At 42.8% G+C, this 12,025-nt stretch overlaps 1 protein-coding gene across 7 annotated transcripts in view; it reads right to left on the bottom strand.

The window, feature by feature from the left end:
• Nucleotides 1-12,025, bottom strand: part of NBR1 (NBR1 autophagy cargo receptor) — a 28,021-nt gene that overhangs the window by 8,604 nt on the left and 7,392 nt on the right. For all 7 annotated transcript variants that reach the window (XM_060645992.3, XM_060645990.3, XM_060645989.3 and 4 more), the window contains 13 exons: nucleotides 11,413-11,431; nucleotides 9,676-9,698; nucleotides 6,619-6,813; nucleotides 5,994-6,071; nucleotides 5,347-5,561; nucleotides 4,646-4,813; nucleotides 4,168-4,377; nucleotides 2,884-3,043; nucleotides 2,498-2,788; nucleotides 1,666-1,815; nucleotides 1,111-1,186; nucleotides 355-465; nucleotides 2-166 (listed from right to left, as the gene is read on the bottom strand). In XM_060645992.3, the coding sequence (XP_060501975.3) occupies nucleotides 2-166; nucleotides 355-465; nucleotides 1,111-1,186; nucleotides 1,666-1,815; nucleotides 2,498-2,788; nucleotides 2,884-3,043; nucleotides 4,168-4,377; nucleotides 4,646-4,813; nucleotides 5,347-5,561; nucleotides 5,994-6,071; nucleotides 6,619-6,813; nucleotides 9,676-9,698; nucleotides 11,413-11,431 (1,861 nt within the window). The remainder of the gene's footprint in view (nucleotide 1; nucleotides 167-354; nucleotides 466-1,110; nucleotides 1,187-1,665; nucleotides 1,816-2,497; nucleotides 2,789-2,883; nucleotides 3,044-4,167; nucleotides 4,378-4,645; nucleotides 4,814-5,346; nucleotides 5,562-5,993; nucleotides 6,072-6,618; nucleotides 6,814-9,675; nucleotides 9,699-11,412; nucleotides 11,432-12,025) is intronic.

Here is a 12,025-nt window from a genome sequence, read left to right as displayed (position 1 = left end):
CTGTGTGGGGATTTCTGTCTGCAAGGTGGTTTGTGATCCGGGGCAGCATCCAAGGTAAGGGATCGGATTACAGTCTCACACACGAACTGGGTCCCACTCAGGTCATCTTCTGCTTCCTCCACTGAGGAAATGTTCTCAGCCTTCCTCCTAACTGATGCTGTGGGATCTGAAAGACACAAAGCTTGTCTGCACTTGGTGTGGAGGAGCTTCTTCCATTCATGTTCCCATGCTGATACCATGCCAAGGAATAGCCTTGACTATCTGTGCCATATGAAGGTTAGGAGGAGTATGTATGAAAACGGTATAATATGGAAGGGGACAATGCAAAAACTTTACAGATATTGAAGTCCCTACCAGGAAGTGCTTTAAATCCTGCCCCTTCGCTCTCTTCCTGTATCTGCCCCAAGCCTGGCTTCTCTATTAAAGGATTGTCATGCGGCAGAGGAGACATGCAGGGAGTCATATCTGCAGAATGAAGACAGAAGAATCATCAACCAAGAAAAAGCATCACGTCGTAAACAGGGTTCAGAAGCAGCGGCTCACAGGCTTCTTGCCTCCTGCAGGGCTAAAACAAACCTAAGTATGCTTCAAGGCCTGTTGTAAAGAAAATCCTCCAGACCATCAGGTGTGGAAGTATCTCAGATCAACGAATGCAGGAAAGATCAGTCATCTGGCCTTAAAAACCACGGCCAAGACACAGAACCAGGAATGTAAAGGGAAAAAAGGACATAGTGTTTACAGAAAAATGGAGAAGAGGGCTCCCCCACCCCACTTCTTAAAGATTTCATTTTTAAGTGATCTCTACACTCAGTGTGGGCCTCAAACTCACAACCTCAAGACCAAGAGCCTCACGCTCCACCAACTGGGAAGCCAAGCGCCCCAAGGGTCCCTTTATCGTGGGGAAGTCTTACACCACCATGTATTGTTGACTCTGACAGACAACAGAAAAAAGAAGGGACGTGATGCATGGGTGCAATTTTACTGTCACACGGTGGGAGAAATCCTTGTCATCTATTTTCTCAGAATAAGATACTACCTATCAGAGTCTAGGGTATAGCACTTTTGTGTCCGTTAATAAAATAAACAATATGGGTTGAATGACATTCTTACCCACAGGAGTATTGTGGGGCACTCTTTCCAACTCTTGGACAATGTTTATATCCAACAGTTCAAAGGACAGCAGGTCCTGGAGGAAAAAAGGGCAATGTTAGGCTACTTGCCATGGAGGCTGGAGTCATGTTTTGTCCTGCTGGGATGTGTAGGCCACTGAGCATCACACCTTCCTGGATTCTGTTCAAATTCATGCCTCACCTCAGTCAAGTGAAATCAAGGAGAGCGAAATGGGAACTAGGTGTTCAAATAACCAAGTGGCAGGAGAGAGAGAAAATGCAGTGGGGGTGAAAATGAACTAGAGAAGCAGAAGTGAAGAGACAACTGAAGGGAAGCTGTGGGGAAGCACACGAGTTACCAACTCAGAGAGGAAACATTTAGTTCAGAGGCCTCCTTCCACAGGTGACCTCCTTCCCACTCTGCATCTGAATGGATCGAAGTGGGCATCTGGCTAACTTGCTGGGCACTGCCTGTGGCTATACCACCTTCTCAAGGGGGTAAGGCCTCTTTCTCCACTGCCTTGTCCTTTGCCCCCCAAAGTGTTCAGTCTCCCACCTGGGCAGTCAGTAGATCCACGGAGGGGATGTAAAGCTCCCTCTCACTGGCAACATTTTTTGTCTTCTGTGGGATGCAGGTTCCTGTCCCTTGTGACTGCTCAGTTACTTCATCAAGCTGAATGTCTTCTTTAGCCAGAAGAAAAGCTTCCTACACAGACAAAACCATTGGGACAAATGTCAGGCCCTCAACTGACCTCAAAAGGTAAGGTGGCAGCTGCCTCCCTAAAAACCGAAACACTGCTGCACCTCTACATGTTTTAAAACTTGTTCTGATGTAATTTTAGACTTACAGAAAAGTTGTAAAAATAATAATCCCCTTCACCTAACTTCCTTTAACGACAAGTCAGGTTAACCATAGTTGACGACAGTCAAAAGCAGGAAATTAACTTGGTTAACTAAATCTAAGCAGTAAAATACTCTAAGAACTAGTAACACACTAATAAAAATGGAAGTTGCTTAAAAAAACTGCACCAACTAAAAAAAGGGCAAGACTTCATTAGTATTTACAGAACACACACGTGGATATTCAGGAGAGGTAAGGGTTAAGGAGCAAAGCCATCAGTCCAGCAGTTCAACAGGCCAGCCAGCCCTACCTTCCCTCCTGCAGCAAAGAGGCTGGCCAAACATCATTACAAAGAGATACAAAAGCACTGAGGGATGCCTGCACCAAGATCCTAAGGACATGCAAAGAAAGCCCCTGAGGACTAGGCCTAATAAAAGCTTACTAATGTACTGGGGGGAGGGGGAGGAGCTATGTTTTCCAGATGTCTGGAGGAACAACCAGCTGTGTGTGGGCTGTTTTAGCTTTAGTTTACCCTTCCAATACTCACCTCTTGCTGGCAAGTGAGCTCATCAGCTTTGCTTGAGTTAATCATGCCCTTTTCAATGTTCTCAGGGCTCTCTGTGGAGGGGAAAGGATCCACTATGATACTGCACCAGACCCGAGGCCCAAACTGCTGGCCTTTGTGAGAAAGACGCCAATGGGAAGTGTACGTTCCCTCCAAGGCTGGGGCGATGAACTCCACGGACACAACACCCACATGGCCGGCCTTTAGGCAGGGAACCAGAACATCTTTCTTTTCTGTAGAAGCCAAAGTTAGGTTTCCCCACATGAACTTGAGCTGAAAAGAGCAGTGACAAGAGAAAGCAAGCTTGTAAACTGAGCACTGTCACTTCTAATCACATCTTCACATTCTGGGTGGGGAAAAAAAAATACCTTTGTGTCTCCATTCCACTTGACGTTTCCTGTATTTTTCATCCTCCAGTGTTTGATAAACTTGGTTCCTGGCTGAAGGTGAGTCCCATCAGGCAAATTCTCATCCACAAACGCTGCACTGAGGGTTGGCATAACTGGGGCACAGGGCTGCAAAGGGAGCCTGAACAGAAATTCAGATAGCAGTCACTTGTGTTGGGTATGATGGCTTCTGAATATCTAGCACCGTGATTCAAGAGGCTGACAGTCACTCTTCGTTTGCCTTAAAAATAATAGGGGGCGCCCAGCTGGCTCAGCTGGTGGAATGTGGGACACTCTTGATCCCAGGGTTGTAGGTTCGAGCCCCACACTGGGTACACAGACTACTTAAAAATAAGACCTTTACGGGCACCTGGCTGGCTCAGTTGGAAGAGCATGCGACCCTTGATCTTGGGATCGTGAGTTTGAGCCTTACGCTGGGTACAGATGTTACTTGAAAAAAATCTTTAAAAAAACTATAATTTTTAAAAAAGTTTATTTATCTGAGAGAGGGAGTGAGCACGCACATGTGTGCATGAGCGGAGAAGAGGAAGAGAGACAGGGAGAGAGAGAATCCCGAGCAAGCTCAGTGCTGTCAGCACAGAGCCTGACTTGGGGCTCGATTCCAAAGCAGTGAGATCACAACCTGAGCGGAAGTCAAGAGTTGGATGCCCAACCAATCAGGTGCCTCTAAAAATATTTGAAAAACAAGACAGATGCGACTCCTGAGCTGAAAAACTATGGTGAGGATAAAGGTCCATAAATAAAAGAACTAGAGAGTCAGGTCCTTTAAATCCCAACTGCCTCCAGTGAGGAGAAGTCACACCAGCCAGTTTGGAACCTTGTTGGTTGCTGTCCTTCTGAAGAACGCAACAAAGCAAGTGTCAACAATGACTACCAAACCACCCTGTAAGAATACTAGGATCAGGGGCGCCTGGGTGGCTCAGTAGGTTAAGTGTGTGACTTCGGCTCAGGTCATGGTCTCACAGTTGGTGTGTTCAAGCCATGTATCTGACTCTGTGCTGACAGTGTGGAGCCTGCTTGGGATTCTCTCTCCTTCTCTCTGCCCTTCCCTAACCTGCACCCTCTATCTCAAAATAAATAAAACTTAAAAAAAAAAAAAAAAAGAATGCTAGGATTAGAGAATGGGAAGCTCTAAGAGTTTGGGTGTTATTAGGGGCTGCCAAAAAATAAGAGAAAACCTGGCTGAAGTTCTGGTTTTGGAAGGCTGGATCTCCACCTTGGTGCCCACCCAGGCCCTGGGCTTACATCAGGGTGTTTGACTGCAGCAGGCTCTCGGGTCGGCCCAAAGGGGACCTGGGGCTCTGGAGTCCGTGGATGGAACTCCACAGGTGAATCTTCCTGTGGAGCTTAAGCTGCTTTTTGAGTTCCTTGACCTCTGCCTTTCGCTGTTTCTTCTCGGCTCGCAACCTTTGCTTTTCTGCTTTAAGAAAGTTCTTGTCAACCTGTTTCTGGAGCCTGTGAGGTAACAAATGAAAAGTGTCAAATCCTCACAAATCCTGAAGCTATTCTGAGCCATTTGTAGCCTCCATCAGTGCCAGCCTCTAATTTAACTTCTTTCTATAGTTTTCATTTGTCTCGTTAGCTTTGGGTAATCGTCCTCATCATCACACATCAACTGGAAATGAATAGGAACTAAGGAGACTGTGCACTTTTGTGATTCACGTCCCATCACCAGAACCAAGACTCCCATCAAAGAACAAGCCTCCTTTCCTTATGGTTTTACCTGGCTTGTTCCAGAGCAGCAGGAAGACGAGGGGCAGAGAACCTTGGGTGAGAGAATGCTTCAGAAGAACCCACAACAGGTCTCCGTAGCTTCAGCAGGATGTGGTTGGAGTCATGGGCATATGGCCCTGATTCACAATCTTCACAGATATTGTAGGACGGGCATAGGCTGTGGGGAAAAGCATGGCGAGTGGGAAGTACCAGAGGTGGTGAGATAGGAGACTAGACTTCTATACTGACTGTATTACCAGCTAGGCAGTAACCTGAGCATGTCACCTGGCCATGCCATGTCTCACGTTTCCTTATTAACAAAATGAGAATTAAGAGACTTAACATGTATGCATTTCAAAAGACAATCCATGAGAGGAAGCAAGATATGAAAGCACCTGGAACAACAGGGAGATAATCCGTGGTGATATAATTTTGCTTTGGGGAATGTAAGTTTGTCTGGCTCTGTCATTTTTTTTTTTTTTAATCGTTTTTGGTTTTGTTAGTTCAATGTACATCTGAACACAACAATCTGAATAGTTACCCTTCAAATAGTTATTGTATTTCTTGTGGGTGGAGAATAGCTTATTTCCAATCCAGAGCTGCTATCTGTGCATGATGCTCAGAGACAGAGTACGTGCAATTTGCTTTTACTTATCCAGGATGCCAGAAAGGCCTGCTCAAAGGTCTTCTAATAGCCAAGTTACTGTTTACCTGCACTGGTAGCGCACACCAAAGATCCTCCTTTGGCAGCTGCTGCAAGCAATATGCCAGTTGAACTGGTTTTCCGGCAGAAACAGTGTTTCCTCTGAAATAGGCATGGAGACCTCTGAGGGACAGGAACCCAACGATGGGTTCTGGAGGACAAGCTTCTCATGTAATTTCTGTTCCAGTTTCTCAACTGTTTCTTTGACCACCTGTTCTCTGAACTAGAATACAGAGCAGAAGAGGGGAAAACCTTAGTTATACCACACACCTCACTGTCTCTGGTACAGCACAAGAACATAATAAAACACCTAGTAGCTACTGAACAAATAGAAATGTAGCAAAAGAAGGTCTATTCTCTTCCACAGCTAACCAGGTTCAAAGAAGACACCAAGAAATTGTTTTGCTGAGTAAGTTTCTAACCTCTTCCTTCTCAAGCACAGAGACTAGTTCCTTTCCCTTACATCCTTAGAAGTAGGCTCCCTCTTTTCCCAGTCAATCACGGTAGAAGTGAGGAGCTTTCTTGACCAGGACCATTATCACTCTTCATTCGCCTGCACCAGAGGCAGCAGCCATTTGGGTTCGGTTTGCTATTTCTCCCGTACTCCACCTGTGCCAACACTGCTGCTAAAACCCAACCCAGAGAGAACACTCACTGTCTCCAGGTAGCTCGTGAACCAGTCTGGGGGCTTGTCTTGAGGCTGGTCTGTGTTATGGGGAGCAAGTGGGAGCCGCTGCAAGGAAACACAACCCAAGATCTTGGAGACTGTTTTTTGTTTTTTAAAAAAGATTCTCATTTTTTTAAGTAATCTCTATACCCAACATGGAATGGGGCTTGAACTCACAACCCTGACATCAAGAGCCACATGGTCTACTGACTGACCCAGCCAGGTGCCCCTGTTTAAAATAATTTTCCTGGGGTGCCTGGATGACTCAGTCGGTAGACCATGGGACTCTTGATCTTGGGGTCATGAGTTTAAGCCACACATTGGGCATGGAACCTACTTAAAAAAAAATAACAATTTTCCTGAAATGTAGTAATCTGAGGCTTCTTTTGTCAAATAATATAAATGGTTAAAAAAAAAGTATGAAGAAGTATAAAAGGAAAACAAAGTATATCATCCTATTGCCCCTTCTCCAGAAGTAACCAGTTACCAGTTTCAAAAAGTCAGGCAGAGATTGTCACAACTCCCAAATTGTTGATGGACAACTCAAATGTTAGACTATGGACAAGACATTCAGGCTAGAAAAACCGTAGAGACGGGTCCATTCCCTTCATACCTGGGCTGTAGGCTCCTCTGGGGTCTTCATGTCTGATCCTAAGACTCTCACCAGTGAAGAATAATGGGCCAGTGGCTTCTTCCCTGCCCTCACAACTGGTCGTTTTTCTGCTACGGCTGGGAGTGGGGCTTCCTCGACAAGCCGGGAGCTTTCATGGACTTGCATCTGCAGTAGGTTTCCCTGCTTAACCGCCATCTGAGAGCATATGTTAGGAATAAACACGTTAATGTGTGATTCTCCTTTCCCAAATGAAATTCCAAAGACATCTAATCAGAAGAGGTAGGGTGAATTATGCTGAAAATATTAGCATTTACCTTTATTTTCTTAAATCAAATGGCATATACTATGTTATTAGTCAGCCTGCTGTTTCTCTAATCAAAATGTTACCTAGGAATGGTTTTATTATCTAAAACACAAAAGTACATTTAATGTAGCACTTTGTGAGGTGAAATGTTCTCATTAATGGGTTACAACTTTTCTATATAACTGGTTTTCATGTAGGATTCCACTTATGGATTTTAATCTCAATTTTTCAAAAAAGTCAATCCCAGACTACCAGAACCCAAGAAACTTAAAGCCAAATGCTATAATTAAGCACTTACTTTTCCATTAAGAATAGTACTGTGGAAAGCATACTTGAGTGGTCACCTCTTTTTGAAGAGCATCTTCTTAAAAATGCTATTTTGAAAACTACTTCAAGGAGCATTTGAGGTCCTATGAAGGTACTCCAGTGTCCATGAAGAGATCAGGGGCTAAGTCTATGAGTTTGTAGCTCTCCCCACTTGTCACCCAGTGACAAGAAGAACTACTTTTCTTTTTTTTTTTAATGTTTATTTAAGAGAGAGAGAGAGCGAGCATGTGCATGCACACAAACAGGGGAAGGACACAGAGAGAGGGAATCCCAAGCTGGTTCTGCACTGTTAGCATAGAGCCTGACGCGGGGCTCAATCCCACAAAGCGTGAGACCATGACCCAAGCCAAAACCAAGAATTGATCACTCAACCAAATGAGCCACCCAGGCACCCCTGATGAACTGTTCTTTTATCTATTTTTATACAACAATCTTAAGCTTCCATTTATTTTACTTTTTAAAAGCTGATTTATTTTAAGAGAGTGGGCAGGGGAGGGGCAGGGGTGGGTGGGAATCACAAGTAGGTTCCTCACTGCCAGCACAGAGCCCGAACTCACAGGGCTCAAACTCACGAACCATGAGATCATCTCCTGAGCCAAAATCCAGAGTCAGATGCTTAACAGACTGAGCCACTCAGGTGCCCCAAGCTTCCATATAAAAATAGCATTCTATGGCCAAAAAGTTTGACAGGTATTATTTTAAGATCAGGAATCAGCAAATCTTCTTAAAAGGCCACATAATAAATATTTGAGGCTTGCAGGCCATACAGTTTCTGCTCAAGTCTGCACAAAAGCAGCCACAGACAATACGTAATAGGCATGGCTGGGTTCCAATAAAACTTTATTTATAAAAACATATGGCTGGCCCACTGGCTGGTCTGCCAGCCTTTCTTCTAGACTATAAACCAAGAGACATTTGATAAAACGTATGGCAAAGTCTGTGGACAAAATTGTTCAAAAAGTTAGTATAATGAAATGTGTCAAAATATAAACATGGGATCTTAACTATCACATAGTACCATGCAAAAACGTATAAAAACTCTTGCTTCCTGAGACAGGGCAGGCTTATACAACATCTAGACTCCTGAGGTCTGAGATTTCTGACTGCATAGGTAAACAGTGATCGTGGGAAAGAGAAAAGTTTTGAAGCCTGTAGAAGACTTTTTTTTTTTTTTAGTGAAACTACTGTAGCTTCTGAGAATAGGGAAAGAGAAAAGCCAGTGGGACAAGAGTGAAAGAATGTGGGGAAAAGCACGTTACAACAGCTTAAAAGCAAAGATGAAATAGGAAGAGCACGTGAAAACTAGGGAAGAAGGAAATGATGAAGCATGAAATAACTAAGAGATGAGCAGCTCAACTAAGAGAAACCAGGGAAGGGCCTGAATGTCCAAAACCAAGAGACTGGCTGGTAAATAAGGATATCTGAGTAAAAACCAAGAAGACTGGCTGAACTGTTGAATCAGGTTGCACCCACAATGGCAATTTTAACCAGGCAACAGAAAGGGTAAATCCAGCTCCCAATTTAAAAAATCTTGCCCTTTCCTCCCTAGACCAAAAGTGATTATAGAAAAGAGTTTTGTTGTGGACTAGAAGTTCATAAAGGATAGTAAACTTTAATTTTTTTTAAAGTTTATTTTTGAGAGAGAGCAAGCGAGCAAGCAGGGGAGGAGCAGAGAGAGAGAGAGAGAGAGAGAGAGAGAGAGAGAGAGATACAGACCCTGAAGCACCCTCCAGGCTCTGAGCTGTCAGCACAGAGCCCGATGTGGGGCTTGAACTCACAGACTGCGAGATCATGACCTGAGCCAAATTTGGGACGCTCAACCAACTGAGCCACCCAGATGTCCAAAGGATAGTCAAACTTTAAAGAAAAATCTTAATTACAAAGGTGGTAATGAAAGGACAGCTGGGCACACCTTAAAGATATGACTTTGAGGAACACTCTATTTCATTATTGACAAGCAAGAGATCGTTAACTGGATAGTTTATGCCTTAAATGCTCCCACTTTATATATAACATTCTATAGGAAACAAGGTGGGGCACCTGGCTGGCTCAGTCAGTAGAGCATCTGACTCGATCTCATGGTCATGAGTTCAAGCCCCAAGCTGGGCATGAAGCCTGCTTAAAAAAACAAAAACAAAAACAAAAGGTGAAGGAAGGAGATGAAAAATGTGACCCAGAAAGCATAATTCTACACAGTTCCTTGTATTTTTGAATCCTACAATGGTGACACCAAGATCAACAATGAGAGGGAAAAATATCTTTATATCAGGAACTGCCTTTTGCTGAGTGATATGCCCTACTAATCATAATCTCCCTGAAAATCTGTTTTTGTTGTGTTTTGTTAGTTTCCCCTCATGGCTAATGGCATTCAGGTTCAAGTTTTAGTTAACAAATATTATTTGCAAATAAGATGAAATAACCATTACCTTAAGTGCTTCTTCATATTCTCCTAAAAAGACAAAGAATAAATATACTGTGTTATTTCTTCACCACCCCAAAAGATTCTATTTAAGTACAGCCAATCCTTTCTTTTAAGAATTTTTTGCTTACAATTCTTATACATGAACAGCTACTGCCTTTTTGCTGACAAACTCCCTTCCTGTCCCATTGCAAATAAAAGCCACATGTAGATTAGTTCTGCCTCTTAAATCTCTCTCCCTCTCTCTGCTACTGGAGACTTCCAGCTGTAAAACCTCAACCCAGCTGCCTCCCACTAGGGATACAAGGGACTTCATGGATAGTGTTAACCCAAGCAGACCTCAAATGTATTGCAGGTTTGGTTCCAGACTCCTGCAATAAAGCGAATACCAGGAAATTGTAAGTCAAATCAATTTTTTGGTTTCCCAGTGCATATAAAAGTTATGTTTCCACTATCTGCAGTCTATTAAGTGTGTAATAGCATTATATCTAAAAAAAAAAAAAAAAAAAAAAGTACATACCTTAATTAAAAAATACTTTATTGCTAAAAAATGCTAACCATCATCTGAGAGTTTAGCCAAGTCATAAACACTGATCACAGATTGTCACGTTATATATAATAATAATGAAAATGTTTCAAATACTGCGAGAATTACCAAAATGTGACACAGACACAAAGTGACCAAATGCTGCTGGGAAAAGTGACTCAGGGTTGTCACAAATCTTCAGTTTGTTAAAAAAAAAAAAGATGCAGTATCTTCAAAGCACAATAAAGCGAAATGCAATAAAATGATATATGCCTGTTCTATCATTACAGCCGGTTAAAATAAGCTTTTGGGGGCTAGCCTAGGGAACTAGCCTTTATTTTTTTTTTGTAATTTTTTTTTTTTAACGTTTTTTATTTGTTTTTGAGACAGGGAGAGACAGAGCACGAACAGGGGAGGGTCAGAGAGAGGAGACAGAGAATCTGAAACAGGCTCCAGGCTCTGAGCTGTCAGCACAGAGCCCGACGCGGGGCTCGAACTCACGGACCGAGAGATCATGACCTGAGCCGAAGTCAGCCGCTTAACCGACTGAGCCACCCAGGCGCCCCAGGACCTAGCCTTTAAACGCAACATTGTTCCTATAGGAAAATGAACTCCAAGCTCTGAACAACCAAACCATCTTAGAAATACACTCTGGGATACCACTTGTTTGTAAGTTGACATTAACATATATACCAAGTCAGGGACAAAGGCAACATAGGGAGAATGGAGTTGTATGTGTTGAACTGGGAGGCATATTTTCAAAAGATTAACATCTTAAACATAAGAGAACCTTCCATTAAAGCTGTCCTTAGGGTCCAATCAAAGGCACTGATGTGTATACAAAAAACTGCTACAAAATAAAAATCTGCTATGTAACTAATGCCCATGGACAAGTGAGTGTGATGTCAATTTACTGTATGTTAAATTCGAGTCTAAAATAAATAGTGCAGCAAGATCTTAGTGTAAATGGAAATGCATACACCCATCAACAGATTAAGGCTTGAAAATTTCTTTTTTGAGAGAGAGAAAGAGAATGTGCATGCATGTGTGGGTCAGGGAGAGGGAGAGAGAGAATCCCAGTCAGGGGTTTGATCCCACAACTCTGAGATCTAGACCTGAGCCAAAATCAAGAGTTGGTTCCACAACTGACTGAGCTACCCAGGCACCCCCAGATTAAGGCTTTTAAGTAAAGTTAAGCAGGTTCTCTTAGGAACTCACCTTGACTATTGATGGATACCTGTAAAAGGACAAAAGCAACAGGGAATTATAAACCTCCTGTCATTGTAACATTTCTGTTACTAGGACCAGCCTCACAGATAAGATGAACAATCTCAGGTTAGGGATTCAGCTTTTCCAGTATCATGAACTAACGGTGAATAATAATTAAGGACTTTTATTGCTTAACTCCTGTATCCTCCTTTATTTCAGGTACATTAAGAGGCAGCATAATATAGAGGTTAAGAGCTTGGGCTCTGGAGTCAGAGTATATGGAAGGAACCCCTACTCTACTATTTCCAAGATTTTGTGCCTGTGGGCAAGTTACTTGGCTTCTCTGGGCTTCAGTTTCCTCATGGGTAAAAAAAGAGATAATAATGTAATACCCGATACATAGTAGTGTTGTTAGTCTGACACATTGCAGTCACTCAATAAAGGTTTGTCATTATTTTTATATTATAAGCTAAATGGCAAGTTATGATATATTTGAACTATATGACTATATAGTTTTAAAAGTTATCTCCCAAATTTCCTTCAATGTTTACTCCTTATCTCTCAACTCCATCTCAGATTCCACAGTAAGCTAAGAACATGCAGTTATCAAGTACATTTAAAC

This window comes from Panthera onca, chromosome E1, assembly GCF_046562875.1.
Source record: "Panthera onca isolate mPanOnc1 chromosome E1, mPanOnc1 haplotype 2, whole genome shotgun sequence".
Taxonomy (NCBI): domain Eukaryota; kingdom Metazoa; phylum Chordata; class Mammalia; order Carnivora; family Felidae; genus Panthera; species Panthera onca.
This window is presented reverse-complemented; position numbering and strand designations above follow the sequence as displayed.